General features: G+C 56.1%; 5 protein-coding genes and 1 long non-coding RNA gene across 14 annotated transcripts; 4 read left to right on the plus strand and 2 right to left on the minus strand.

The window, feature by feature from the left end:
* The first annotated feature begins 11 nt into the window (after window positions 1-11).
* LOC147048529 (brevican core protein-like) lies at window positions 12-5,378 on the plus strand. Its single transcript, XM_085926109.1, has 13 exons — window positions 12-205; window positions 577-854; window positions 931-1,266; window positions 1,342-1,516; window positions 1,578-1,705; window positions 1,858-2,151; window positions 2,620-2,994; window positions 3,289-3,458; window positions 3,623-4,274; window positions 4,349-4,431; window positions 4,510-4,654; window positions 4,730-4,912; window positions 5,185-5,378. Exons 1-13 carry the CDS (start codon window positions 12-14, stop codon window positions 5,331-5,333), a joined length of 3,162 nt encoding a protein of 1,053 aa, XP_085782235.1. The 3' UTR covers window positions 5,334-5,378.
* Window positions 5,379-5,433: 55 nt separating this feature from the next.
* On the minus strand, window positions 5,434-9,254 carry hapln1b (hyaluronan and proteoglycan link protein 1b). 6 transcript variants are annotated; one of them, XM_085926111.1, is made up of 9 exons: window positions 8,706-9,254; window positions 8,234-8,627; window positions 8,115-8,159; window positions 7,960-8,010; window positions 7,259-7,398; window positions 6,853-7,019; window positions 6,591-6,789; window positions 6,015-6,317; window positions 5,434-5,946 (listed from the first exon to the last, which is right to left on the minus strand). In XM_085926111.1, the coding sequence occupies exons 3-9, from the start codon at window positions 8,138-8,140 to the stop codon at window positions 5,657-5,659; spliced, it is 1,176 nt and encodes a 391-aa protein (XP_085782237.1). In that variant the 5' UTR covers window positions 8,141-8,159; window positions 8,234-8,627; window positions 8,706-9,254; the 3' UTR covers window positions 5,434-5,656. The 6 variants fall into 6 exon arrangements, with proteins under 6 accessions (XP_085782237.1, XP_085782236.1, XP_085782241.1 ...); XM_085926110.1 differs by having other exon boundaries at window positions 8,115-8,627; XM_085926115.1 differs by having other exon boundaries at window positions 7,960-8,045; window positions 8,115-8,627.
* A 156-nt stretch (window positions 9,255-9,410) lies between these two features.
* Window positions 9,411-11,294, plus strand: cetn3 (centrin 3). Of its 2 annotated transcripts, none has more exons than XM_085926120.1 (5): window positions 9,411-9,578; window positions 10,202-10,340; window positions 10,446-10,560; window positions 10,628-10,819; window positions 11,062-11,292. In XM_085926120.1, the coding sequence occupies exons 1-5, from the start codon at window positions 9,565-9,567 to the stop codon at window positions 11,103-11,105; spliced, it is 504 nt and encodes a 167-aa protein (XP_085782246.1). In that variant the 5' UTR covers window positions 9,411-9,564; the 3' UTR covers window positions 11,106-11,292. The 2 variants fall into 2 exon arrangements, with proteins under 2 accessions (XP_085782246.1, XP_085782245.1); XM_085926119.1 differs by lacking the exon at window positions 9,411-9,578 and adding an exon at window positions 9,625-9,883 and having other exon boundaries at window positions 11,062-11,294.
* A 1,040-nt stretch (window positions 11,295-12,334) lies between these two features.
* On the plus strand, window positions 12,335-17,874 carry LOC147048532 (myocyte-specific enhancer factor 2C-like). Of its 2 annotated transcripts, XM_085927063.1 has the most exons (10): window positions 12,335-12,735; window positions 13,536-13,618; window positions 14,360-14,488; window positions 14,808-15,011; window positions 15,589-15,732; window positions 15,820-15,970; window positions 16,115-16,203; window positions 16,519-16,633; window positions 16,719-16,836; window positions 17,002-17,874. In XM_085927063.1, the coding sequence occupies exons 3-10, from the start codon at window positions 14,435-14,437 to the stop codon at window positions 17,252-17,254; spliced, it is 1,128 nt and encodes a 375-aa protein (XP_085783189.1). In that variant the 5' UTR covers window positions 12,335-12,735; window positions 13,536-13,618; window positions 14,360-14,434; the 3' UTR covers window positions 17,255-17,874. The 2 variants fall into 2 exon arrangements, with proteins under 2 accessions (XP_085783189.1, XP_085783188.1); XM_085927062.1 differs by lacking the exon at window positions 12,335-12,735 and having other exon boundaries at window positions 13,297-13,618.
* Window positions 17,875-18,689: 815 nt separating this feature from the next.
* LOC147048533 (uncharacterized) lies at window positions 18,690-22,650 on the plus strand. Its single transcript, XR_015067797.1, has 4 exons — window positions 18,690-18,871; window positions 19,855-19,982; window positions 20,145-20,255; window positions 21,353-22,650. It is a non-coding gene; the product is annotated as an uncharacterized LOC147048533 (long non-coding RNA).
* LOC147048534 (arrestin domain-containing protein 3-like) lies at window positions 18,878-23,511 on the minus strand. Of its 2 annotated transcripts, XM_085926899.1 has the most exons (8): window positions 22,968-23,511; window positions 21,390-21,474; window positions 21,018-21,165; window positions 20,841-20,943; window positions 20,433-20,689; window positions 19,875-20,028; window positions 19,632-19,792; window positions 19,312-19,515 (listed from the first exon to the last, which is right to left on the minus strand). In XM_085926899.1, the coding sequence occupies exons 1-8, from the start codon at window positions 23,245-23,247 to the stop codon at window positions 19,456-19,458; spliced, it is 1,248 nt and encodes a 415-aa protein (XP_085783025.1). In that variant the 5' UTR covers window positions 23,248-23,511; the 3' UTR covers window positions 19,312-19,455. The 2 variants fall into 2 exon arrangements, with proteins under 2 accessions (XP_085783026.1, XP_085783025.1); XM_085926900.1 differs by lacking the exons at window positions 20,433-20,689; window positions 20,841-20,943; window positions 21,018-21,165 and having other exon boundaries at window positions 18,878-19,515.
* Between the last annotated feature and the right edge of the window lie 129 nt (window positions 23,512-23,640).

Consider the following 23,640-nt stretch of genomic DNA (forward strand, 5'->3'; position numbering starts at 1 on the left):
GCAGCAGCGTAATGATTGTTACTACAATAAAAAGTGGCCAGGCCTGTTGGGCTCCTTGTTTTGCCCGCCCTCTCTTGTCGGTCCCGCCCGCCTCGGTGGACTGGGCCGCGCGCCGCATGCGCTCACTTGCCTGGCTGGAGTCGACGAGGAAGGAGCCGCGCGACAGCCCGTGGAGCGGAGCGCACGCCTGGTCCGCCTCCCAAAGGTGAGTGGGATTCTTGGCCGGCGGGCTCCTTGGGCCGTCTTTTTTGAAGAGATTTTCCCGCTGCGCTTCACGTGTCTGTTTTGGCCGGATGACAATTTCCCAGCTCGCATGCGGCGACTCCCCAAAGATGCGTCCCAGCTGAAGCAAACAAATGGTCGGTGACGCAACACGAGGGCCCTGCATATTTTGCAAAATGACCTCAACTGCTTTAGCCTGGGGTTCTCGCATTCGCACAGTTCTCGTTGGGTCATAAACTCTCTCCTTTTCCTGTGCACATTTGCAAGAGTTTTCTTTGGTCCGTAAAGTAGCGCCTTGTGTCATCCAGGGCCCGGTTTGACGCAAACGCTTTCTCCTTTGCCACCATTTGGCAGGGATTCAATGGAGCAGCTTCACGTGGGTGGACTGAGTCGGATTTCGACAAAGCTGGTGATTTGGTGCAACCGAGTGCGTAAGTGCTCATCAGTGCCACAAGAGAGCGCCAGAGCGCTTCTTTTACATCACACCCGAAAAGACTGCGGCCCGAATCCATCAAAGTCCTCCAAGACGGGCCCGTCTCGCGCGTCTGACCTTGGTGTGATGCTTCTGCGCGGTCACGTCCTGGCCATCCTGCTGCCTCTGCTGTGCGCGTCCTCTGCCCGGCCCCATGCAGGTGACTTGAAAGTTTCTTTGGAAGAAAAAAAAAAAAAGCTTTTATGATCAGGTTCTAGTCAAAATTGCCGTCGCAGCGGCGGACCAAACGGAGCACGGCTGGCACGCGGAGGCCTCGTTGGCGGGCACAGTCCTGCTCCCCTGCCAATCGACCACGCCGGCGCCCGCCTCCGCTGCCGAGCAGCCCAGGGTCAAATGGACCCGGGTGGAGTCTGGCGTTGAAAAGGTGGTCGTGGTGGCCCGGGGCGGCGCCGTGAAGGTGGCCCAGGAATTTGCGGGCCGCGTGTCCTTGGCCGACGGCGAGGCCACCCTGGCCATCGTCGGGCTGCGGGCGAGCGACGCCGGCCGCTATCGATGCGAGGTGGCCCGAGGGATGGAGGAGCGACGCGGCGGCGTAACCCTCGGCGTCAGGGGTGAGTCTGTGTGGCCTCGCCCGGCGATGTGGCCCTTGAGCGGCAAACGCTGAGCAAGGTGTGCGCTGGCGGCAGGTGCCGTCTTCCACTACCGGGCCAGCACGGGCCGCTATTCCCTGGACTTCCAGGCCGCGGTGGAGGCCTGTCGGTCGGCGGACGCCGCCATCGCCACGCCGGAGCAATTGACGGCCGCCTTCCACGACGGGCTGGACCGTTGCGACGCCGGCTGGCTCGCCGACCGCTCCGTCAGGTGGGCGGCCGGGGCCGAGCGCCGGGCCCGCTCAAATGCTCCTTGCGCCTTTCTCTTCCAGATATCCCATCAGGGAACCCCGACCGGGCTGCCAAGGCGACCTGAAGAGTCGGCCCGGCGTGCGGACGTACGGCGTCCGGATGGCTAGCGAGAAATACGACGTCTTTTGCTACGTTGACAAACTAGACGGTAAACGCCGCTACTCTTTGGAGTGGCAAAAAATGTGCCAACCCATCCCAAGGCCCACAGCTGAAAAGTGAAATGAAATGTGGTGCCCATTGTGTACAACGCCGGAGCTCCAGTTCAGCCAATGTCACTGTTGATGTTTGCGCTCCATTCAGGGGAGGTCTTCTACCGGCCCGCCGGCGGCAAGCTGACCCTGCAGGAGGCGGCGGCCGAGTGCCGGAAGCACCGAGCGACGTTAGCGTCGCCCGGGCAACTGTTGGCCGCCTGGGCGGCGGGCCTGAACCGATGCGACTACGGCTGGCTGTCGGACGGCAGCGTCCGCTACCCCGTCACCGTTCCCCGCCCGCAGTGCGGCGGCGGCCAGCTGGGCGTCCACACGCTCTACAAGTACCACGACCAGACGGGGTACCCGGACCCGCAGGACAGGCACGGAGCCTACTGCTTCAAAGGTGACCTTTGCGCAACTTTTGGCACTCGCGTGGAAATTTGATGGGCAAATGCGCGTCTCGTTTGCATCTTTGAGGCCCATTGACCGACCGGGGGCAAAAACAGAACCGACGGGCGTCTGGAAGCAATGCACTGCTGCCTTTTGTCCTTTTACGGTTAGCGCCGTCGTCGGAGGAATAGCGACGCCCGCCTCGATACCCTCTGGAACCCACCCGCCCGCCACGTTATTTTTTTCCAGCACAAACATGCGCTATTGAGGTGAATGTGAGCTGACGCAGGAGGAACATAAACGCCGCTGTTGACTTTGGCCGTCGGAGGTTCTGGTTCTGGCGAGCAACTCGCCAGCTTTTAAACACCTCCCTCCCTCCCTCCCTCCTGTCATTTTGCAATTGTTTACTTTGAACATGAAACAAAAAAAGAAAGGTATTTGGTCCCTCTTGAAGTTGAAATTCTCTCTTCCTCTTCTGCAGAAGCCAAGTTAACGGGTCCAAAGAGTACCGGGGTGGGACCAGAACCCGGCGGCACTTCTGACTTCTCTGAACGTCAAACAAATCCCCTCACTCGTCCGGTGTGGCGTGATGACGTCATTACGGAGAACAGGCCGACACAGGCGGAGCCGCCTTTTCCAGCCACAACGCGGCCGCTCCGCTGGAGTGCCTCGGGCGGCGCCGACCCGCAAGTCGAGGGCGTGACTCGAGCGCCGCTTCTCCCAGCCTCGGTCTTCAAAAAGGAAGCTCCGACCTTCAGCGCGGACCGATCGGTACCTCTAGCCGGCGAGGGCGAGTCCACGGTCGAGCCACCGCTCCACGTCATCATCGTCAACGTGCACGACAAAAATCAATCGGGTAGGCCAGGACGACTTTTGCCGATCAATGAGCCTTTGATTGATTTGAATTGAATGCGACTTCCAGTGGTTAAACTAACTCATGAAGTGTTCTTGTCGCCAAAATGGCCTGGACCTAGAAGAGTCCCCTGAGGAACCCCATGCATATTTGATGTTGTTGACATGATCACGTTATAGCAACTGGAAGTTTCATCAGCATTTGTTTGTCACTTTATTTTTGTAGTCATCAAAAATTGATTTCCAGTAAAGTCTGACTTTGGAAGTCTGCAATCAGTGTTTCCACCTTTCCTTTCAGTTGATCGCATCCTGCAGTTCCTCAACTCACCCGCGGGAAGCGCTGTCGCTACCGCGCAAATCACCGACCGCTCGCTGCGGATGGACGCGCCGGTCCTCGGCAGCGGAGACTCCGATGCCGCAGAAGCGCCGCTGCCGACCGTCGGCTTCGTCGACGGCACCAAACGCATCGTACGAACGTAGGGCTTTCATGACAAATAAAACAAAAGAGAGCAAAAAAAAAAAAAAAACGCTCCGGAGAAAGTAGGTCAAAGCTGCAATCGCCCGACTGCAAATGTATGTGGTTTGACTTGACGCGGCGGTGTTATGAAATGTCCCGCTCCTCATCCAATCAGGTGATGCTTGACCCGCCAGCGCCGGAGGAGGCGCGAGGGGAGAGCGCCGCCCCCGTTGGGGTGTCAGCGGAGGAGCAGAGCCCGACGCCGTCTGAGAAGCCCAGCGTGACGGACGCCTACCATCTGGGCTTTCTGTCTGACTTCCCAGCCGGAGCGTCACCGACGAGGAGGGCCAGTCCCTCCGCCTCATCCTGGGACTCCACCACGGACGACGCGCAACTCGGGGGTCCCTCGAGGCGGGACGCCGGGGTCCTCGCCGAGGCTGTGCGGGCGTCCACCTTTGACCCAGATGACGCCCAGACGCCGGGGGACGGGGAGGCTTCGGGGGAGCACGGAGCTCCCGTCGCGGGACAGTTTTTACCAGGCGCCCCGGTTCATCTGACGCCGGACTTTGGAGACGCTGCGACGGAAGACCCCGCTGACCCGGACCCTCGGCCCGCCACTCTCCGCCAAAAGGAGTTCACCTCGCCGTCGGCCGGCCTCCAACAAGTCCCCCCGGCGCCGTGCGGCCCCGACTGGCACAAGTTCCAGTCTCACTGCTACAAACATTTCCAGCAGCCTCGCAGCTGGGACGCGGCCGAGCAAGAGTGCCGCGTCCACTCCGCTCACCTGGCCAGCATCCTGTCGCTGCGAGAGCAACACTTTGTCAATGGTGAGCGGCGCCTCCGCCGCCGCCGCCGCTTTGTCCCGGCCCGGCGCCAATTCCGACTTGCTGTGCGCACGCAGGTCTGGCCGGCGACTACCAGTGGATCGGCCTCAGCGACAAGATGTTTGAAAAAGACTTCCGCTGGATCGACGGCAATCCCCTGGTGAGTTATGGGTCACATACAAAGATTACGAGTTCGGGGGCAAATATTGATGATGTTGACGTTTGTTTGCCTGCGCAGCAATTTGAGTACTGGCGGCCCAACCAGCCCGACAGTTTCTTCCGCTCCGGCGAGGACTGCGCCGTCCTCATCTGGCACGACGGCGGCCGCTGGAACGACGTCCCGTGCAACTACCGTCTGGGCTTCACCTGCAAGAAGGCCGCAGGTGCCGCGCCGCCACGCCCCCGCGCGGCCACGCCCTGGCCTCACCCTGCCTCACCCCCCCCCTTCCTACCCGCAGTGTGGTGCGGGCCGCCGCCCGCCGTGAAGGACGCCAGCGTGTTTGGCCCTCGCCGCTTCCGCTACGAGGTCAAGGCCCTGACGCGCTACCGCTGCAAGCCGGGCTTGGTCCAGAGGGGCGCCCCCGCCGTCCGCTGCCGCTCCGACGGCCGATGGGAAGTCCCCAAAGTGGCCTGTGTCAGCCGTGAGTAGGATGGAGGCGGAGATCGGGGCGCTTCCCGCTGGAAGTCATTTCAGAGCGCCCGTCTTTCCCATGCAAGCTCATTGAAAGGCAGCCCCGAACGAAACACAAAACTGGAGCCATGTCCATTGTTGGTTTTCAAAGCTTTGAAGATGATGACCCACCCCAATTGGAGAAGCTGAAATTGTCAAAGCAACAACGTCGAGGGCCGTGACGTTGTCGTAAACTCGCTGGGTCTGATTTCTCACTCTGTCTTGTATTTCCTTTCCTCTCAGCGGCGACCTATCACGCGCAACTTCCCGCACAGACCACGGGCGACGCGCTCGTCGCCCACCTCCACCGCGCGGCGACCGATGGTGAGCGACGGCAGAAGGACGACGGACAGCGGCGCTTGCTGAAGTCGCTGTCGGCGCCGGGATGGTGACATTTGACACGCCGAGTGGCGAATTAATACAATCCTCTCTTGCTATATTGTTCCGTTTATTCATGCCTTCCAATTTTACTGTGCATTGGATGGATGGATGGATGGATGGATGGATGAATCTGGAAGAATACGGTGACATGCCAAAGGGGGCTGGATGGAGCGTTTGTTTATTCCCAACAAAGTGCACGGCCCTAAAACCAATTCTGCCGGTGGCTCGGAACGTGTCGAGGTGGGGCTTGAAAAAGGGAAACACCGTGAATGACGTCGGAGCAAAAGAACGCAAAACACTTTTTAGCGAGAGCGTCTGCCGGCCGGCGTGCCGCTCAGCGTCCGGGCGCAAAACAGTAGACGCCGTACAGCTTGTGCTTCTTGTCGGGGAATCCCAGGAAGCCGACGGCCGGACGGGCGGGACTGCAGCGCGGGCGGGGCCTGGCCACGGGGTAGCGGACGCTGCCGTCGGCCAGCCAGCCGCCGTCGCAGCGCTCGTAGCCGGCCAGCTTCCAGGCGGCGTACATGTGGCCCACGGTGGCCAGCCGGGCGCCGTCCCGCCGGCACGCCGCCGCCGCCTCGCCGTACGTCAGCTTGCCCGCCCGCGCTAGGAAGTAGAAATCACCTGCGGGGAGGGGCGGCAGCTTGACCACACGGGGCGCTGTTTTCGTGTCGGACAAATCAGCAGCTCACCTTTGTAGTGCGACGTGAAGCAGAAGACGTCAAAGCGGCTGGAGTCTTTGTCTCTGGGGCCGTAGCTGCGCACGCCCGCCGGTGTGTTCTGGCCGCCGCAGGGCTCCCTGGGGGAGGTGACGGGGTAGCGCACCGAGCCGTCGCTCAGCCAGCCGGCGTTGCACCAGTCCAGGCCCCTTCGCCAAGCCTCGCGCAGCTGCTCCGGGGACGCCACCACGCCGTCCTGCTCCCGGCAGGCCCGCTCGGCGTCACGGAACTTCAGGTTGTAGCGGCCCAGCCGGGGGGAGTACGGGAACACCACCCCTGCAATGCGGTCTGCGATTGGGCCCCTTCAAAAGGCCAAGGCTGCTGGACACCTGGGATGTTCAGTGGCCCCTAAAGCTTCACTTAGCCACAGGAAATTGAGTGGACGTGACCAGCCCAAAAAGAGGTCCCACCAGATCAGGCCTTTCCCCATTTTCAGCCCCAGAGAGCAACACCGGCCGGTCGGCCGGTCGATCGGCGGGTCGGTCGGCCGACCGACCGACCCGCTGATCGACCGGCCAATCGCACTCAATTGCAGGGTCGACGATTCACCTTCCAGGTCGAGCGACACGACCGCCGCGGCGTCCTCCAGCCCGTCGATGACCTCACATTTGTAGCTTCCGTAATCGTCCAAAGTGATGTCATCGATGACCAGCGAGGCGTCCCAAGGGGAAGAGCTCCGCAGGCGCACGCGGCCGTGGAAACTTCCGTAGCTTCTCTTGTGCTGCTCGGCGGCAGCCAAAACATCCACCTGCGGTCAGATACGGATTCACTCACGTGACCGAGCACGCACAAAGAAGGCAAACGCGTCGACCTCCGTCAGCAAGCCGGACGTCAGCTTGGTCCACTTGATCCTCATCTTTCCATCGGGCGCTGGCCACCCGTCCCGACGGACGGTGCAAGGTAAGGTGGCGTTGCCGCCGCGCCGTGACAACACTCGGGAAGGCTGTGACGTCACGGACAGCGCCGGCTGCTCGTTGTCTGCCGCGCGCCAATACACAAATCGGACAAATTATTATTATTATTTTTTTTTTTGCCGCGGTGGCTTGCGATACAAGTTGAATTTGTAGAAAAGTCTGCCAAAGGTTGGATTGCAAGGATTATGAATTCGTGTCGCAATTCAAGTCATTGTGCTGATCCTTCTTGTGGTGGGACTTATGGCGCTAAAGTGCGCAAAGAAAAACGCGGCGCAAAAATGCCGACTCGAGAAAATGGCTCACCTGTCTCGTGGACGTTCGGGGAAAACTCCGGCTCGGGAGAAAACGATCGGAAGCCATCGGCCGCGCTCAGCCACAGCAAGGCCATCGTCAGCGCACGAATGGCGCCGCCGCTCATCGTCGCCACTCGCAGATTCGGTTCACTGCAAAATAAAACGCTCAAAGTTTGTTTCATCGAGTTGGAGCCAGGGCCGGTCTGAGAGTATTGGTCGCCCCGAGGGAATTTCCAAAAACGGCTGTTGCTGTGGAGCGCAACCTTGTGAACGAACGAACGGACGGACGTGTGAGGCTTGACGCAAAACACACATGTTCCGAATTACACGCCGCGCGCGCGGGACTGCGCCGATTCAGCGCAAAGTTTCTATGGGGGTCAATTACACGAAATCAATTGGACTCAATGGTGTGTGTGTGTGTGTGTGTGTGTGTGTGTGTGCGCGCACGTGAACGGAGGGGGAAATGGGTGGAGCCACCACAGGTCTCGGAGACCAACAAGGACTTGCTTGTCACTTGACTTCACTTGACAAAGCTTCTCCTCCATCGGAAAGTGTGACATTGTTGATATTATAGTTAGAGAGAATACAAAGTCAATCATTTTTCAACGGATTGCGATTCATATTGAAAAGAGTCAACACGACCTCGACGCAGAGAAGAAAAAGTGAAGAAAAAGAAAAAAGAGCTAGGCAAAACGGGAGGAAGGCTTGCACCTTTTCAACTTTGGAAGGTAGGTATCAAAGCTGCCATGCACTCTCTTCTCCCTGAAGCGATATGACCGAGTTCATTTGTCATCTCACTGGGACAAAGCAAGAGCTTCAAGCTGCGCTTCTGAGCTCCAGACGTCAAAAGCAATGTCTTACTTTACCTGCTGTGTGGATGAAGAAAGCGCATGCGGCGTCCTCTCCGGTGGCTAAGATGCGATTGAGGACAAACGGTAAGGGGACGAACGAACGAACGAACGAACGAACGGACGGACGGACGAACCGGTCAGTGACGCGCAGATGGCAAGGGGGAGGAGGGAGAAGTGCGGGGGGGCGGAGCTACAAATCCAAACACAGCCAAGGTGTGTTGATCACGTTACTACTCTGTCACCAAATCCAATTTCTTGTCACTTTGCTTGCACTCAGACCAAACGTTTGTCTTTGTCCACCTCCAAAATGGGAACCAAAAGGACCGACGTTTGGACTTTGGTCTTTGCAACACGACTGAAACGAGCTCGCGACCCAACCAGGCCGACTTTTCCATTCTGGGTCTCCTCTACGTGGGCCGCGTGTTCCGAAATCCCGGGCCCCTGAAACTTTGCTGACATGTCCCGCCCGCATTCTTGACGCCAAAGGACCTTTTCCACATCCGAATCGGGCAGAAAAACCACCAGAGCCTAGGTGAAAAAGAGAAAGAGCTCAAGTCGTCGCGCTTCAACAGAGCAAATGCCGCGAGCAGACAGACGAGGTCTTACAGGCTCAGTGACCTTTACTGCGGAAGGTCGAGGCAGCAGTTTGGATAAAGGTCAGCCGGCGGCGGGCCGTTTAGATGGCACGGCGTCAACTCAAACGCCACAGAATGACCACGGAGTGAAGTAAAAAAACAAAAAAGGAATAGCACCAATGAGGCGTGACGAAAAATGAAGAGAAGAGAATGGCAACATGCAAGAGAGCAGAATGGGAGCAGTCCCAACAGACTCGCCATGGAGCACAAAGATCATCTTTCCACACTTTGGATTTGGCTCAGGGCGGGGTTCGGTGAGCCGATGGACGTCTTCATGATCAACCCCCACCAAATTAGTGGAAAAAGGAAGCGAACGGCTCGACTTTCCCGGGATGCGGGTTCCTATCCGGTCCAGGCAGGTGTAAAGCGCCCGTGGGAACGTCATCACAAAAAATGAATAGTGTGTCTAAACTTTATATGATGAAGTGTTATCTTAATTTTCTTTTTCAATGTATTTCCATCCCTACTCGATGATAATATGTATATGATGACGTCATGCTGGAAACGTAACCGACTGATCTGTTATTTTTATTTCGGTTTTAAATGGATTTTCATCCCTATTCAAAGAGAATACGTATATGATGACGTCATATGCTGGCGACGAAACATAACACTGCGCGGGCGGACTGCACCCCCCCCCCCCCCCCCCCGCCGCCACGGACCAATCGGGAATGACTTGTCGACTAATAAGAAAGCTCCAATCGAGCGCGGACAAATGATTTTCTGGCTGGGCGCTCAATGGCGGCGTTTGTGTGGCTTTTTGTTTGTGACAATGTTTCAACTTTAAACGCGACGTGGTCTCGTGAGCGTCACCGAAGCCGCCCGCCAGCATGAGCGAGTCCGGGTAGGTCAAGGTGACGCTATATGCAGTATGGTGACGTCAAGCGAAGCTAAGCTGAGCGCCTCTCTGACGCCGCTGACGGAAGCTAACCTTAGCCTAGCCTGCTAGCTTGCTACGCGTGGCTGACATCAAGCAAACGTTGCCGGATGAGAACAAATGTGTTCATGTCACAATGTCGTCCGTCACGTCACGTCACGTTGGGCCATTTGTAGTCAACCTGCGCCACAACACAAATTAGGCGAAACTTCAAGTTGACTTGCTGGGAGAACGATGAGTGAAGACCGCGAGGACGCAGACGTCACGCAAAAGTGAGACATGAATGGCTTCATTCACGCTTCATGTTGCACGCGTGCGATGTTTTGGGGTCCATTTGGGGCGGATTTGTAGAACCACAAACTGTCCGCAAACGCTCATGGATAAACTCTAAAATCGTGATTGGAGCTACACCTTTTTTCTTGGTTTTTTTTGTCCCAATTTGATGAATGTTAAAAGGTCACTTGAATTACATTGCACTGTTTAAACCAAAATGACAAAAAGTGCTGGTGCTGGGTTTTTTTTTTTGGGCTCCTGCAAAGTTCGACCCTGAAATAACATGTCTGCTGTGTTTTTATGGTGTTGTGTTGCAGCACCAGTGACGTGTTTGAAGACAAGAACAAACGGAAGAAGAGGAAGGAGCTGAGCAATGAGCAGAAACGCGAAATTCGGGAAGCCTTTGAGCTCTTTGACACGGACAAAGACAATGAAGTTGATTACCACGAGTTGAAGGTGACTTGACACCAAAAAATTCCTTATCTTTTTTTTTTCCGGACCAATAATTGATCATGTGTGAACATTTTCTCTCTGGTGAACTGTTCTTTGTTTGGCCATCAGGTGGCGATGCGAGCGCTGGGATTTGAGGTGAAGAAGGTGGATGTCATGCAGATCCTGAAGGACTATGACAGGCGCAAAACGGGCAAAATATCCTTTGAGGACTTCAATGAAGTGGGTGAGTGTAGCCCGCCCCCCCCCTGCATAGGCAGAGCCCTCGCTGACTTGCGTCGGTGTGCGCGCAGTGAGCGGACTGATCCAGGATCGCGACCCCAAGGAGGAGATCCTGAAGGCCTTCCGGCTCTTTGACGACGACGAGTCGGGAACCATCAGCCTGAGGAACCTGAAGCGCGTGGCCAGGGAGCTCGGTGAGAACACCAGCGACGAGGAACTGCGCAGTATGATCGACGCCTTTGACACCGACGGTGACGGCGAAAGTAAGTCACGCCGTCGTGTTCGCCCGCAACGTTTTACTGCCCTTTAGCGATGTCCTCCCACGTCACCATTTGCCGTACGACATGGGTCACTGGCATCTACTTTCATTTGTCCAAATTCAATCATGAAAATACGAGTTCTTACGTGGCTAGTGAGCGCTTCAATGCTTTAGAGCTAGCAAATGTGGCTCTCTGACGTACGTAGGAGTAGAAACAGGAAATGACGGCGCGCCTTTGTTCGACAGTCAACCAAGAGGAGTTCCTGTCCATCATGAGCGGCACGTTATGAACATCATCGGGTCGCTCCTCCCACGAGGTCCTCGCACCCTGACGAATTTGTAAGTGATGATGTCATGGGTGCCACACTGTCATGTGTGCGGGAGCAAACGGGAGTGGGAGCTTGCTTGTGCACACGACTGTTTTATTTATTGAAAGAAAAAACAAATAAATGATCTTGCTTTGTAACTTTTAACCCGGGCGCTCTTAGATCACAGAGCCATTTTAGGACGGCATGCAAAACGCAAGCTCAGCACACTGCTTGGGCGTGTTGTGACGCAACATCAAGTCACCCAACTACGTACTGCACGTTGTCGAGCCCCATGACAGGAAATGTCGTCGCTTAAACAATCTGAGATATGGCCGGGACGCTAACTGTGACACATCATCACTGTATTGCTCTTTAGTGGCGGATCAATGTGGCAAAAGAGAAATTTAAAACCGGATGGCGCAGCCCGGCAACCGGGACTTGCGGCACTGAAGGTCGCCGGCCATGTAGTGTCGCCCGCCCGCCCTCGCGGGCCCGCCCTCGCACATGCTCAGCTGTTGGAGGCGAGGCAAGAAATAAAGCCAGCTTGCGCTTGCTCCCTGGCTACGACCCCTGAGAACCAACCCACTGGCGAGCCCCCCCCCCCCCAAAACTTTCCACACGCTTGCCGCTGCGCAAAGCTGTCGAGGCACCCATCTTCCTTTTCCATCTGCTTTCAGTGTCTTGAAAATGGCACCGTCTGGTAGAAAATGGTTGGTAATGAAAGCAGAGGAGTAGCTTCATGAATGAAGCAGTTTGTGTACCACGTCTCCCATGTGGTTGTCAGCAAAAGCAAAGACTCCACGTGGGACCCAAAAGAGGTCCGGTTGACCTTGGTCTTCTCCGGCAACTTTGAGTGGTCTTTCCGGACCGCTGGCTACGGACGACCCTCGTCAACGCCGTCCGGATTGGTTTACGCCAGACGCGCGGCGGTCAGCGTAACTCGAAACCACAGGCCGCACGATTGGTTCCAAATACGCAGTTCTCCTTCGCTCGTGACTCAAAAGTAACGCCCAGAGCAAATGGGCCTTTGAGTGTTGCTCGCTCTGCTCGCTAATCTTTGTCAAGCGCGTGCGGGTAGCCCTCCCAGACGTTTGCGTGACAAAAGTTGATAGCGACTCTTCTGTCCTGCCTGGGGCTTTTCCAAACAAAGCGCCAACAAACAAAGCGCCGTAACCATACAAGGCGGCGCTAACTTTGTAACGCCATTCAAAAGCAACGCACGTGCAACACACAAACCCAGACTTACTCACATAATGCGCACACATTTAGGCTCACGCACAAACACACCGGCATGAATGCAAGCACGCACGCACAGCATCAGTGACACCTCAGCTAAATTTAGCGGGAGTGACATTGACAGGTGAGCTCATCAGGGAGGTGGAGGGGTTGTGTGTGCGTGCGTGCGACTGGGTGTGTCGTTCAGGGAGGGGCCAGTTGCTATCCACTCACTATGGACTACATCTGCCGAGTGGGCTCGGAACGCTGACCACTTGCGCGTCTTGCCTTCTCAAGCCAGCTGGTCTGGCTTGCCAATCTATTTGAGACGAGGAATCCAACAGGGAACCCACGGCTGGACCCGGCGGCTCGTCTTCCTGGTGAAGACCACGCAGCGGTGAGTCCACACTCCTCCAAAAAAAAAAAAGGGTCTTTTCAAACTAGCTAAAAATGTTCCTACTGTCAGCTAGTCGGCCATTTTGATTCATGCACGCACAAAGCGCCTCCCTCATTGGTACAGAGAGACCATATATGGCCACAATGTTTGCCAGGCAGGCTGACGTTTCTGTGTGCTTTTCCCTCATTTTGTGGGTGCAAATTGTGAAGAGAGCCTATTGCAACCTAAGCAGCCAACTGCAAGTTATTTGTCCCTTTCTGACACTTAGCAAAATAAACGCTATTTGTGTTTTCACCTCTCAACGCCGGGCGCTTGATCCAATTAGCTCAGTGCTAGCAATTATTGACTCGTGTCTTGTCTTTCAAAACTTATTTTGCTCAGAACCAATCAAACACAGGACATAAATCAATACAAATCTTATATACCAATTTCAAATCGGATTGGTTGAGGAAAACGTCCCGGATGACTTTGACACATGGAGGCTGCAATCTGATCTCGTGATGACGTCGAAACGTGGAGAGTACTCGCTAGCTAGGACGCAGTACAATCAGTGCACGAGAATAGATCGCTAGGCCCGGCCAGGCCCGGCCTGTACCTAATGAAGCGGCCTCCAGCAGTGTATGTACCGCGCGCCCGCGTTTATGCACAATGTGGCCACTGAGTGGCGCGAGTGCGCCAATGCAAAGTGTTGATCAGTTTCACCTGTTGAAATTGTCTTGTCCCGTACCACCAGTCACGTGATAATCGTGTGCGTGGCCTAGCCTCTTTCCAGAATGTGTATGCGTGCGTATGTTGTGCAGGTGCTTGTGCGCGCTTCCTCGCTCTGGATCGCCGCGGGACGGACGGACGGGAAAGTCATGTTGCACTAAAAGACTCGTCAGAGGTGAGACTCCCGCCCGCCCGCACGTCTTCAGGGATAAGCCGTTGTCGCTCGCATCCCGGAGGTTTTGCACTGATCTGCGAGCTTTCCAGACGGCTTGGTTTTGCGCCGCTCCGGAGCACGACTCGGACGTGGCGAGCGGAACAAATTGGACTCGCAAAGAGGACTGACTCTTAGTTAGTCCGTCAGCGAGTTAGTAAAGAGACGCGTTTGTCATCGATCAATTTGGAACGTTTTGCCCGCTCAAAAAAGAAGCTTTTAGTAGTGAGACATTTCCAGTGCAGTGACGTCGCACGTCATTTGGGGGGGGGGGGGGGCACACCTTTGACACTTTCCGATCGAATATTGCAAGAAGAATAGAATTTGTTGCTTCACTGTGAGGATGCTGATCACATCACACAACCCCTTGCGCTTCTTTGTTGGCCTTTAAGCCATCTCCAAACTTCACATCATCCAATTGCACTGGCATCCACCCCGTGTTGCGTTAGTCATAGTTTGGTTTTCATTGGACATTCTTTCCATGTCGTTATCTGATCAATGCTAGCCTGAGTAGCTTGCGCGTTTCCCTCCAGCGCCGCTCGATCGTCATTCGTGACAGCCGAGCAAAGCCTCTTGTGAGCTATTTTGAGACGCCTCCCAAAATAAAAAGTGAACTTTTCCCCCCCAAGCGCGAGGATGCCTTTCGGGAAGTCAACGTAAACGTCGCAACTCTGGAGGTAACTTGTTGCGCTTGTTGTCTTTCAGACGGGTGAGGTGGCACACTGAACGCTGAGCTGAGCGGGAGAGAAGAAAAAAAAACAAAAGAGTCAAAGATCCAAGATGGGCCGGAAGAAGATTCAGATCGCCCGCATTGTGGATGAACGCAACCGACACGTAAGCGCCGTCACGTCAAAGCACTGACTTTTGCATCAGCTCCTATCACGCCATGAGTGTCTGTCTGGGGGGGGTTATGGAACACACACACAGTAACTTGGCAGTGTGAACGAACGGTTTGTCTCTTCCTGTAATGACAGGAAATGCAGGCACATGTGCTTCCTGATGGCGGGGCAGCACAAATACATGTGTGTCTGCACATCTCAATGTCTCAGTGGGAGCTCGCCCCTCCCTCCCTCCCTCACTCGGTCGGTGGGCCGCACCCCTTGAAGGGCAACGGTTGCGACTTGAGCGTCTCTGACGGCCCGTTCCCCCTCAGGTGACCTTCACCAAGCGCAAGTTCGGCCTGATGAAGAAGGCGTACGAGCTGAGCGTGCTGTGCGACTGCGAGATCGCGCTCATCATCTTCAACAGCGCCAACAGACTCTTCCAGTACGCCAGCACAGACATGGACAAAGTGCTGCTCAAGTACACCGAGTACAACGAGCCCCACGAGAACAGGACCAACGCCGACATCATACGTGTGAGCCTCATGCCGTCTAATGTGGGGCGGGGCCTCTTGTCATCATTTGTGTGTGTACATTGTCATTTTGCGCCGTGTAGTATTGTCGCATGTTGTGCTCTTTTGCGCTTTGATGATGGTTGCGTGGCGTGGCGTGGTCTTGAGTATTTTGTTGAAACATTTTGTGCGCCTCTCGCGCCGCTTGGTGCGACTGTGGCGTCTTTGCCGTTGCGCAGGCGCGCACACACATGGCAAGTGTGGGCGGGAGCGCTCCTTCCCCGCCGTTGCTTGCTAAAAATAGAACACAAGGGCTAAGAATAGCAAGGGCGGCTGTGGCGTCAATTTGTGCGTGAAAAAGACGTGAACATTTTGGGGATAGAAATGGGACATTTTCAAGCTACATTTCTACTGTTGGTCTTTTCAAGAAGAAATTCTTTTGGAGCTCCAAAATACTTTCAAAATGTTGTGTTTTCTAGAAGCTATCGATATCACATTGGATCGAAAGAGTTAAAAAATGATCATAAGAGTTGCCTATTTCCGAAGGAGTTAGTATTGGCATCTTGAAAATGGAATATTTTGTGTGCGCGTGCGTGCGCAGACTTTGCGCAAGAAAGGCCTGAGCGGCAGCCAAAGTCCCGACGTGGAGGCGGACGACTCTGCCGGTCAGAGCCCCGAGACGGACGACAAGTACCTCCAAATGGGCGCTGACGTCGACCTGATGCTCAACGCGCAGCCAATCTGCGTGAGTTGTCGTGGCCACCACGTGGAAAAAAAGCCTTTCAACTTTGACGAGCCCTGCCGTCTGATGCGCCCGACCCACCGACCGCAGGGTCTGCCCGCTTCCGGCTACGAGATGGGCCCCTACTCGCTGCTGTACCCGCAAGCCGGCATAGGGGGCGCCGCAGCCCACCGCAACCTGCTGCCTATCCAGCAGAGGAAGGCCACGTGCCCCCAGCGGCCCCCCGGCGGCGAAGACGCAGGTCAGCGGTTTGAACTTTCTATTGTCACTCAGAGTGAAATAAAAAATGAGGCCCGCCCTTCTGAGCTGACAAACGCTCGCAGCGTCAGCCGCCGTCGCCACTTAGCGACAAGCGATGACGAGCCATTTTTGCCACTTTCCGCAGGAAAGGGCGTCTACAGCGACCAGTGCCCCGCCCCTGCCATGATGTCACCAGGGGGCGTGTCTCAAAGCCTCTACGACCAAATGAGCGTGGTGAGTGTTTTTCCTCTAAATGCATCCTTACCTTGGCTGCCTGCCTGCCACCTCAGTCAAAGCGAAAGGTTCCATTCCTTTTTTGCTGCCTGAGGCCAAGCTGCGTTCCGGCGTGAGCGAGCACTCGGTGTCATGTCCGTTTTTGGTTCTCGCCACGAAAGTCAAATTGACGGAGAGTCGACGCCCGCCCAACTTTGAGCTCAGATGCGACTTAGGTCCGCCTCCCCTTCCTTGGTTTGATGTGTTTTGATTCCAGCACGGGCCAAGAGTACAGCGCGAGCGACGGTCGCCATTCTTTTTTTCGTGTCTCCGCAGAACGCCCGGATCAATCGCTCGCAGACGGCGCAGACGCTGTCTAGTCCGTCTGCGTCTCTTCCCGGTGCCGCCGTGGGAGGCTACCCGCCGTCCTCACTGAGCTCCTTTGGCGCGGGTGAGTGGGGTCGGCTGGTCCGGGGCGGGGCGGGGCGGCGCCATCTCGAGCCCGAGCTGAAGTGCAACCTTTCCACGCTTCTCAGAATTGTCCACGCCGGGCGAGCTGACCTCCCTCACCGCTTTCGGGTCGGCCGGGCTCGTCGACGGCTGGCCGCAGCGTCTGGTCCGCGAGCTGCACGGCGTGCCGCTCGCTCACATGGGGTGAGCCAAAGCAAAAAGACACTGGAGTGTGTTCCTCCCAGTTTTTTCGTTTAGGCGCTGAAATGGAAAGGCGGCAGTGTGTGAAGCTGGGCGAGAAGAAGTCCAAATGCTCGGACGGACGACAATGTTATTTGTTCAGCTCGCGCGCTATTCTGTGTCTCGCAGGCACTCGTGTCCCAACGGCAACTTCCCGTCGGGCATCAAGTCGGAGCCGGCCTCTCCCTCCGGAGAGCGCGTGGTTGCCCGCCCGGGGCGCTCGCCCGCCGGCAGCGCGTCCAGCTGCGGGAGCTCGTATGACGACGACGGCGGCGGCCTAACCGTTGACGGCGACTTTCTCCTACGGCCGGCGGCCAATCTGGACGAGCGGTCCAGCCCGTCCGTCAAGCGCATGCGACTGACGGAGGGCTGGGCCGCATGATAGCGACGGGAACGGCCGGGCCGGGCCTAGCCTGGTCACCTGTCGGCCGCGTTGGGAAGCCGTCACTACAGGGGGACTTTTAGCGGCGCTATCCCCGGTAGGTCAGCCCAAAGGCAAATCTCCCGATGAGAGAGCCCATTCCTGATCACTACAGTTGCATTTTTTTCTGTCCGTTAATGCGTACGTGCTAATGAAAGCAAAACTCCAGTGGATCCACAAGGGAACCCCAGCCGTCCAAATCATAATTAAAAAAAAAAACAAAAACAAAAAAACATCATACTGCAACTTTTTGTTGTGAAAAAGAGATGTTCTTCCCCCCCCCACCCCCCCCCCCCACCCCCTTTCAGTGTGCTCCTAAAAGTGGTTGGTACGTTTCTTTTTTGTACATGTTTGCGGTCAATATGTGACAAATGCCATGTATGCAGAAAAGGCAACGATGACAGGAAGTGAGCAAAAATGGCTGAGGTGACGGCAAGTGTGAGGAAATGCAAGTGGACGGAAAGCAGGGGGAAAAAAATGCCATTGGCAGAGCCAACGAGGCCTCGTTTCTTTTTATCTGGTGTGAATGTCACGACTTTGGTGGAGGTCTTCATGGAATCATTAAAGTGTCAAGACCGCAAGAGGCTCTGACTCGAGCTTCTGCTTGTCCCCTCATCTTGTTCAATCTGAAGGTTGACACTATTTTGCCAAATAAAGACTGTTCCTCCACATGACCTAGTCTCAAAACCACTTTAGGGAAAAATGCTAGCAGCACAACTGAAATGCTAACCGTAAGATGACCACATTTGGGTTTGTGAAAACGAGGACACTTTTTTTTTTGGAAGGGCCTTTTGAAGAAAAAGGAAAAAAGTCGTCCTTTCTCATATGTATGTATGTGGCTGCCTTGCATGACAAGCACTCAGCTTCCCAAGGACCGCGACCCTGGCGAAAACATGCCATTTATTTGGATTCGGCATTGCTACCTCCCGTGTAGACTGGCCAGTGACGTGAAAATGGCGCTGTACTGTCCGAGTGACGTCACAGATCCAACAGCCAATCAGAAAGTGGGGGTGAGGGCGGGTGTGGCACTTTCACTTTTTCCCTAATGAAGTGGCCTGTCATCTAAACCAGGTCAAATAAATAAATAAAAACCAGGAGGGACATGAGCGGTCTCAGTTAAGCACTTGATAAGGGGTACTGAAGAGGGAGCAACTGCAATGCGGACATGTTCCATTAGGGTGGACAATCTGTGTACAATATGATGCTCATATATGTACAATTCTTTTATCATTTCATGCAAACATAACTGCTCAATCAGAACACGAATACAACACACACGCACACACTGGGGGGTGCCGCCCCCCACATTCAAGTACGAAACGGTCATGTGACAAGTTCCCGCCTCAGGTACGAAATGGTCATGTGACAAGTTCCGGCCTATCCGGACAGTATAAAACAAGCTGACCTGGAGATAGAAGTTCATCTGCTGCCAACTCGAAACTCCACACATTTGCTGTCCTGGCTCAACAACGGACATCCCGAACAACACGCAACAAGACCAAGCGATTGTAAGCGATTTTTTTTTCGGGCTCAAAAGTAGGAACAGAGAACGTCCGGTCAGCCTCGCTAACAGGAAAAGTGAGTACGTTGATCCCCTTGGGCTTGTCAAGTCACATTGTGCAAGAGAAAAGGCTTTTATAAAATAAAACTTTATTTGTCTTTATCAAAAGTCACAACAGCTATGGAAAAGGACAATTCTATAAAAATATGAAAAGGTATTGCACTTGAGTCAGCTCCCAAACTTTGAAGGACGTGTGACCAAATTCTTTTGTAAACATTTTGCACATTTGGGCCTTCTTTGGACATGGAACGCACGCGCTCATCGTGATAAAGGTCTTCTCAGAATAATCATGTTTAGCTTCGAGCAAATGTCAAAATAGGCGACTTGTGGTTCTTTGAACTTGCTCTGTGTGCTTTTAGAAAATACGCGCACGTTCTTGTTTTCCAGCACACGCGTGATTTCCCATCCAAGTGAGGGGAGGGACGGGGGGGACAAGAGAGAGCAGAGCAAAGCAGAGCAGAGCAGAGCAGAGGGCGTCTTGGCGCTCTCAGGTGGTGCCTTTGCAGATGTGTGCAAAGAGCTTGCAGGGAGATGGCGGCAGCGGCAAGTGGGGGGCGGCACGGAGGACCATCTACCAATCAGGCGGATGGAGTCTACCTCTTCAGCGTGACAGACACGTGTCGGGGCTGCCGGGCTCCGCAGGGGCAGGATACGGGTCCACCTGATGGGGCATGGGGGGGGGGGGCACACACTCGTGTTAGCAACACGCAGGCACGCACGGCATGTGCAAAAAGTTGGTTTTGGGCGCACGCAGGAAGCGCCTCCGTCCGTGTTCACCTCGGCGTAGAGCGGAGGCGGGAGGTATCGGAACTCCGTGATGTACGTAAGCAGCGCGGCGCTGGCGTGTCGCTCCTGCTCCTGCTCCTGCTCGTGGACGGCGTGCAGGAAGTGGCGGCGATGTGACTCTGGGATGGCCAACTCGCCGTAGCTGGGGGGGGCTAAAAAAACACTCCAATCATTTGAGATGAAAACACGTGATGGGATTTTTGTTTTCCATCAGATATGGCATGGGCAACTTACTCTCAGGGTGCTCTGCCGCGCCCATCCAGCTGGAGGCGCTACCGTGACTGCTGATGCTGGACGTGCGGGAGGCAGCGGCGTGTAACGGGATGGTCCCGATGACCAACGGTAACGAGAGTGACAAGTTGAGACCGCCCGGAATGTCCACGTACACCTAAAGGAAAGGAAAGGAAAGGGAAATAGACGTATGACTGAAATGTTTTATGCCTGTGACTTTGGTCGTCCACTCCTTTTTGCCATTTGCCTAATCCAAACACATGTTTTGCTAAGGAGGAGCCGCAGCTGGCAACCACGAGGGTGGGTGCACTCATCCAACGGGATCGCCTACCGGACCGGGAGGGGCGGGGCCGGCCGGCCGGCCGGCCGGGCCTTCGACTTAAAGTAAGCCGTTTTAGGATAAAGGTACGGTCGTGCTAGCTTAGTAGCGCTGCAGTTTGTTTGTTTGTGTATCGATTGACATGTTTTGGGACGCTGTCTCAAATTGCAAAGGGCTGGCGGGCGGGCGGGCGGGTCAATCAACCAACAAACAAATGTTGATGGCCGGCCGGGGGCGCTCACCACGAGGGCGTACTCCACGCGTATGATGGGGCAGTCCAGGATGGACGGCGACACGGGCGGGATCTTGAGCATCCTTCCCTCCCAGCTTTGACTCTTGCCCTGCGCCAGGGCTTCCCCTCGCAGGTCGGACACCAGCTGCTGGATCTCTTTGCCTTTGCCCTTGGCGAAGAAGGTCTGCGTCTGGTACAGCGCCGCTTTGGGCACCACCACGCGGGCGGAGCAGTTCTCCACCTCGGCAAAGATCTGGATGGAGTCGCCTGGGGAGAGAGGCAGGCAAGAGAGGCTGTCGGGAGACCGGGCCGAGTCCGAGCGGGGGACGGAGGGGATGGCGAGGACGTGACGATGGAAAGGGAGGACGGGCCGTGAGGCGGGGCGGGGACGGCCGGGAGGGAGGGAGTCCAGCGCTACCTGGCGTGTAGCCCTTGCGAGCCACTTTGACGCTGAGTGAGATGGGACCTGACGTGCAGAACCAGCAGCACAAAGTCTTCTCCTTGCTGCCGGCCTGAGGAGCCTGGACACACAAGCCAGACGCACTTGAACCTGGCCCGGCCCGGCCCGTGACTTGATGGAGGGGGCGGGGCCTACCAGCAGCAGGGGCGTGTTGATGTCGATGTGCTCAAAGACCACAAACTCCTTCTTGACCTTGACGGGTAGCATCCACGGTCGCTGCAGCTCCGCCTTCACCCAGTACCTGACGCTGCCGTGTTTGCCCTCAAACGAGGTCGCCAGCGCCCTGCGTGAGCGCAATCAAGCAAGGCAAACCGGACTTGAAGACTTGATTTTCAGAGGGGGGACTAGATATGCGGCAAGTCATTTCACGCCAATGGTCTAAAAGCAATCGAATGTTTCCCTTTTTTGGAATTCATTGTTCTCCATCAATTCTTTACTTGTGTTTGCTATCGTTTGTGGTTCTGAAGCAGGCTCTGACATTCTTGTGCAAAAGGCGGCGTGACTCACATCTGCGGCAGGTGGAAGCTGAAGGCAAACTCGTGCACGCCGCCGCCGCGCAGCACGGTGACGCCTCGCTCCGCCGCGTCGTCATCTGCGAGCAGAAAAGCAACTGGCGGTTGGTCTGGATGGGACTTTGACGTACGCCGGCCTGCCTTCCCTCCCTCCCTCCAGACAAACGGCAAGCTGGTATTAGAGCCTTTGCTTTGGACGGTGAGCAAATTGTCAGAAATGGGAAAGCGCCTTCCGGGGTGGAAAGGCTCCCGACGGGTGCAATGGGTTGAGGCCGCAATCCGTGCATGTGCCAAGACAAGCACGCCCCACCGCATTGGCCCGTGGGCCCTTGGACGATCCGCATATGGACAGTGATCTAGACTTGAAAGCTTAACAAGCCGGTTTGAGAGCGTGTCGGTTCCAAATGGCTTTGGCGGCCGGGCTCGCAACTCGGCTCAAAGCCCAACCTGGTTGGTCATTGTGAAAGGCGAAGCCCGAAAGCAGGCTGCCTGGTTTGAAATTCAATTTGGCAAATAAACGCGTGAAAGCCTTGACTCTGGAACCGACCGAGTGAATTTGAAGCCCTCGATGTGACTTTTGGGCCATCCCCAAGGCAAGCACATCTTAACCTCGATGGAAAGCAATTGCAGCCACTTGTTTCCAGTAGCGTGCACGCGCCGCCGAGATGAAGTGGGAGAAGTCTCGGTGGTGTCAAGCGGCCTTGCGAGCAGAGCGGCCCGGCCCGGCCTGGCCCAGTCTGCAGCAGACCAGTTTGAACCAGCCCGAGCAGCCTCTCTCTCGCCGGCCCTGCCCCGCCCCGCCCGTAGCACCATTGGTGCCTGGCTGGGGAGCTCACTCCTGATTGGTGCTGAGTGGTCCCAGGCCCCGCCCACCTCCCCGCCGCTCATGTGGCACGGAGAGGGAGACCCTCGCGTGAACTCTTAACTCGCCGCCCAAGAGTCAGACAAGGACGTCCGCTGATGATGCGAAACAAGTGAAAAAAAGAAAAGAAACCAATTGACGACATCAATGAACGCAGTTCAAGTTTCCAACTCAATGCAGGGAACGTGCTGCTGATTGGCCACGTTTCAAATGTGGACGTTCTTCTCCAAAGCTCAACAAGCACACATTTCGCTTAGTCAGGAACGAAGCCCCAAACCTAATTCAAGCGATCAACAATCCTCACATTCCCCGTTTAAAAGCCTCATCTGGGATGCCTTGTTTTTGGGCAGCGCGCACTAACTCCCTCCCTCCCTCCCGCTCGCCGTAGCGTAATTGATCAGGTTTGAACCGCTTGGAGCAGACAAAAAGCAGTTGCCCGTTCCTGCTCCTGCTCCCGCTGCTACTGCTGCTGCTGCTGTCATCACTTGCCGTGTGACGTTTGCGCGCTCGCTGAAAAAGTTAGTGCGGTGTCGTGCACGTGCTTCGGTTGCCAACATTTTCAAGTGACGATGAGGCGTTCGCTCACGCGAGGCACTTGTTGCTTTTGCTTTTGTTTGTTTGTTTGCTGCCAAGCGCGATGATGATGATGACGACGGTTACGATAATCATCATGATGATGATGGTGCGTGCGCGCGCGCGCGCGCCTCTCACCTCGCTCCTCGCCGATGAGGGTGTCCCGGTGGTGCAGGTACTCCACCTCCTCGTTGTAGTTCTGCGTGTAGGCCGTGTTGGCTCCGGCGTTGCGGGACTCAGTCCAGCGGACCTTGGCCACACCGCGCGCTGTCACGTCTAGGCTGCGGACGCGCACGTCCCCGGTCACCTCCACCAGTACGCGGCCGGACACCAGCTCCCCGCCGGAGAACACCGGCCGGTTGCTCTCGTTCAGAGTGTCGAAGCACACGGCCACCGCCCGAACTTTGCCCAGAACCATGACGACAAGTCCCCCGAGGAAGAGCGCCCGCGCATTCAAGAGCCGAACCGAGCCGAGTGGCCCCTCGCCTCCCGGTGGCCCGCACGGAGCTCGGCCGCCGTCACTGCTGGCTCATCGGGTTCAGGGTCCCGCTCGGCCGATGCTCGCTCCGCGCTTTGCTCGGTTCGTGCGAATACTGCCGTGTGCAGCGTGCGTGCGTGCGTGCGCACGCGCGCGCTGGCACGCTCGTCTTAAAGGACTCCGTGCGCAAAAACCACCTCACTGAGCATGGGTGCGCGAGCGCGCGCGCGCCTAGGAGGACGTCTGCAACGCTTGGGCGTTATCAGAGAACGGGGGCACTGTGACGTCACTCGACACACACGCGACTTTGGTCGTTCGCGTGCAAAAACCCGG

This window comes from Syngnathus leptorhynchus, chromosome 12 (assembly GCF_054491065.1).
Source record: "Syngnathus leptorhynchus isolate UIUO chromosome 12, UIUO_Slep, whole genome shotgun sequence".
NCBI classification, from domain to species: Eukaryota; Metazoa; Chordata; class Actinopteri; order Syngnathiformes; family Syngnathidae; genus Syngnathus; species Syngnathus leptorhynchus.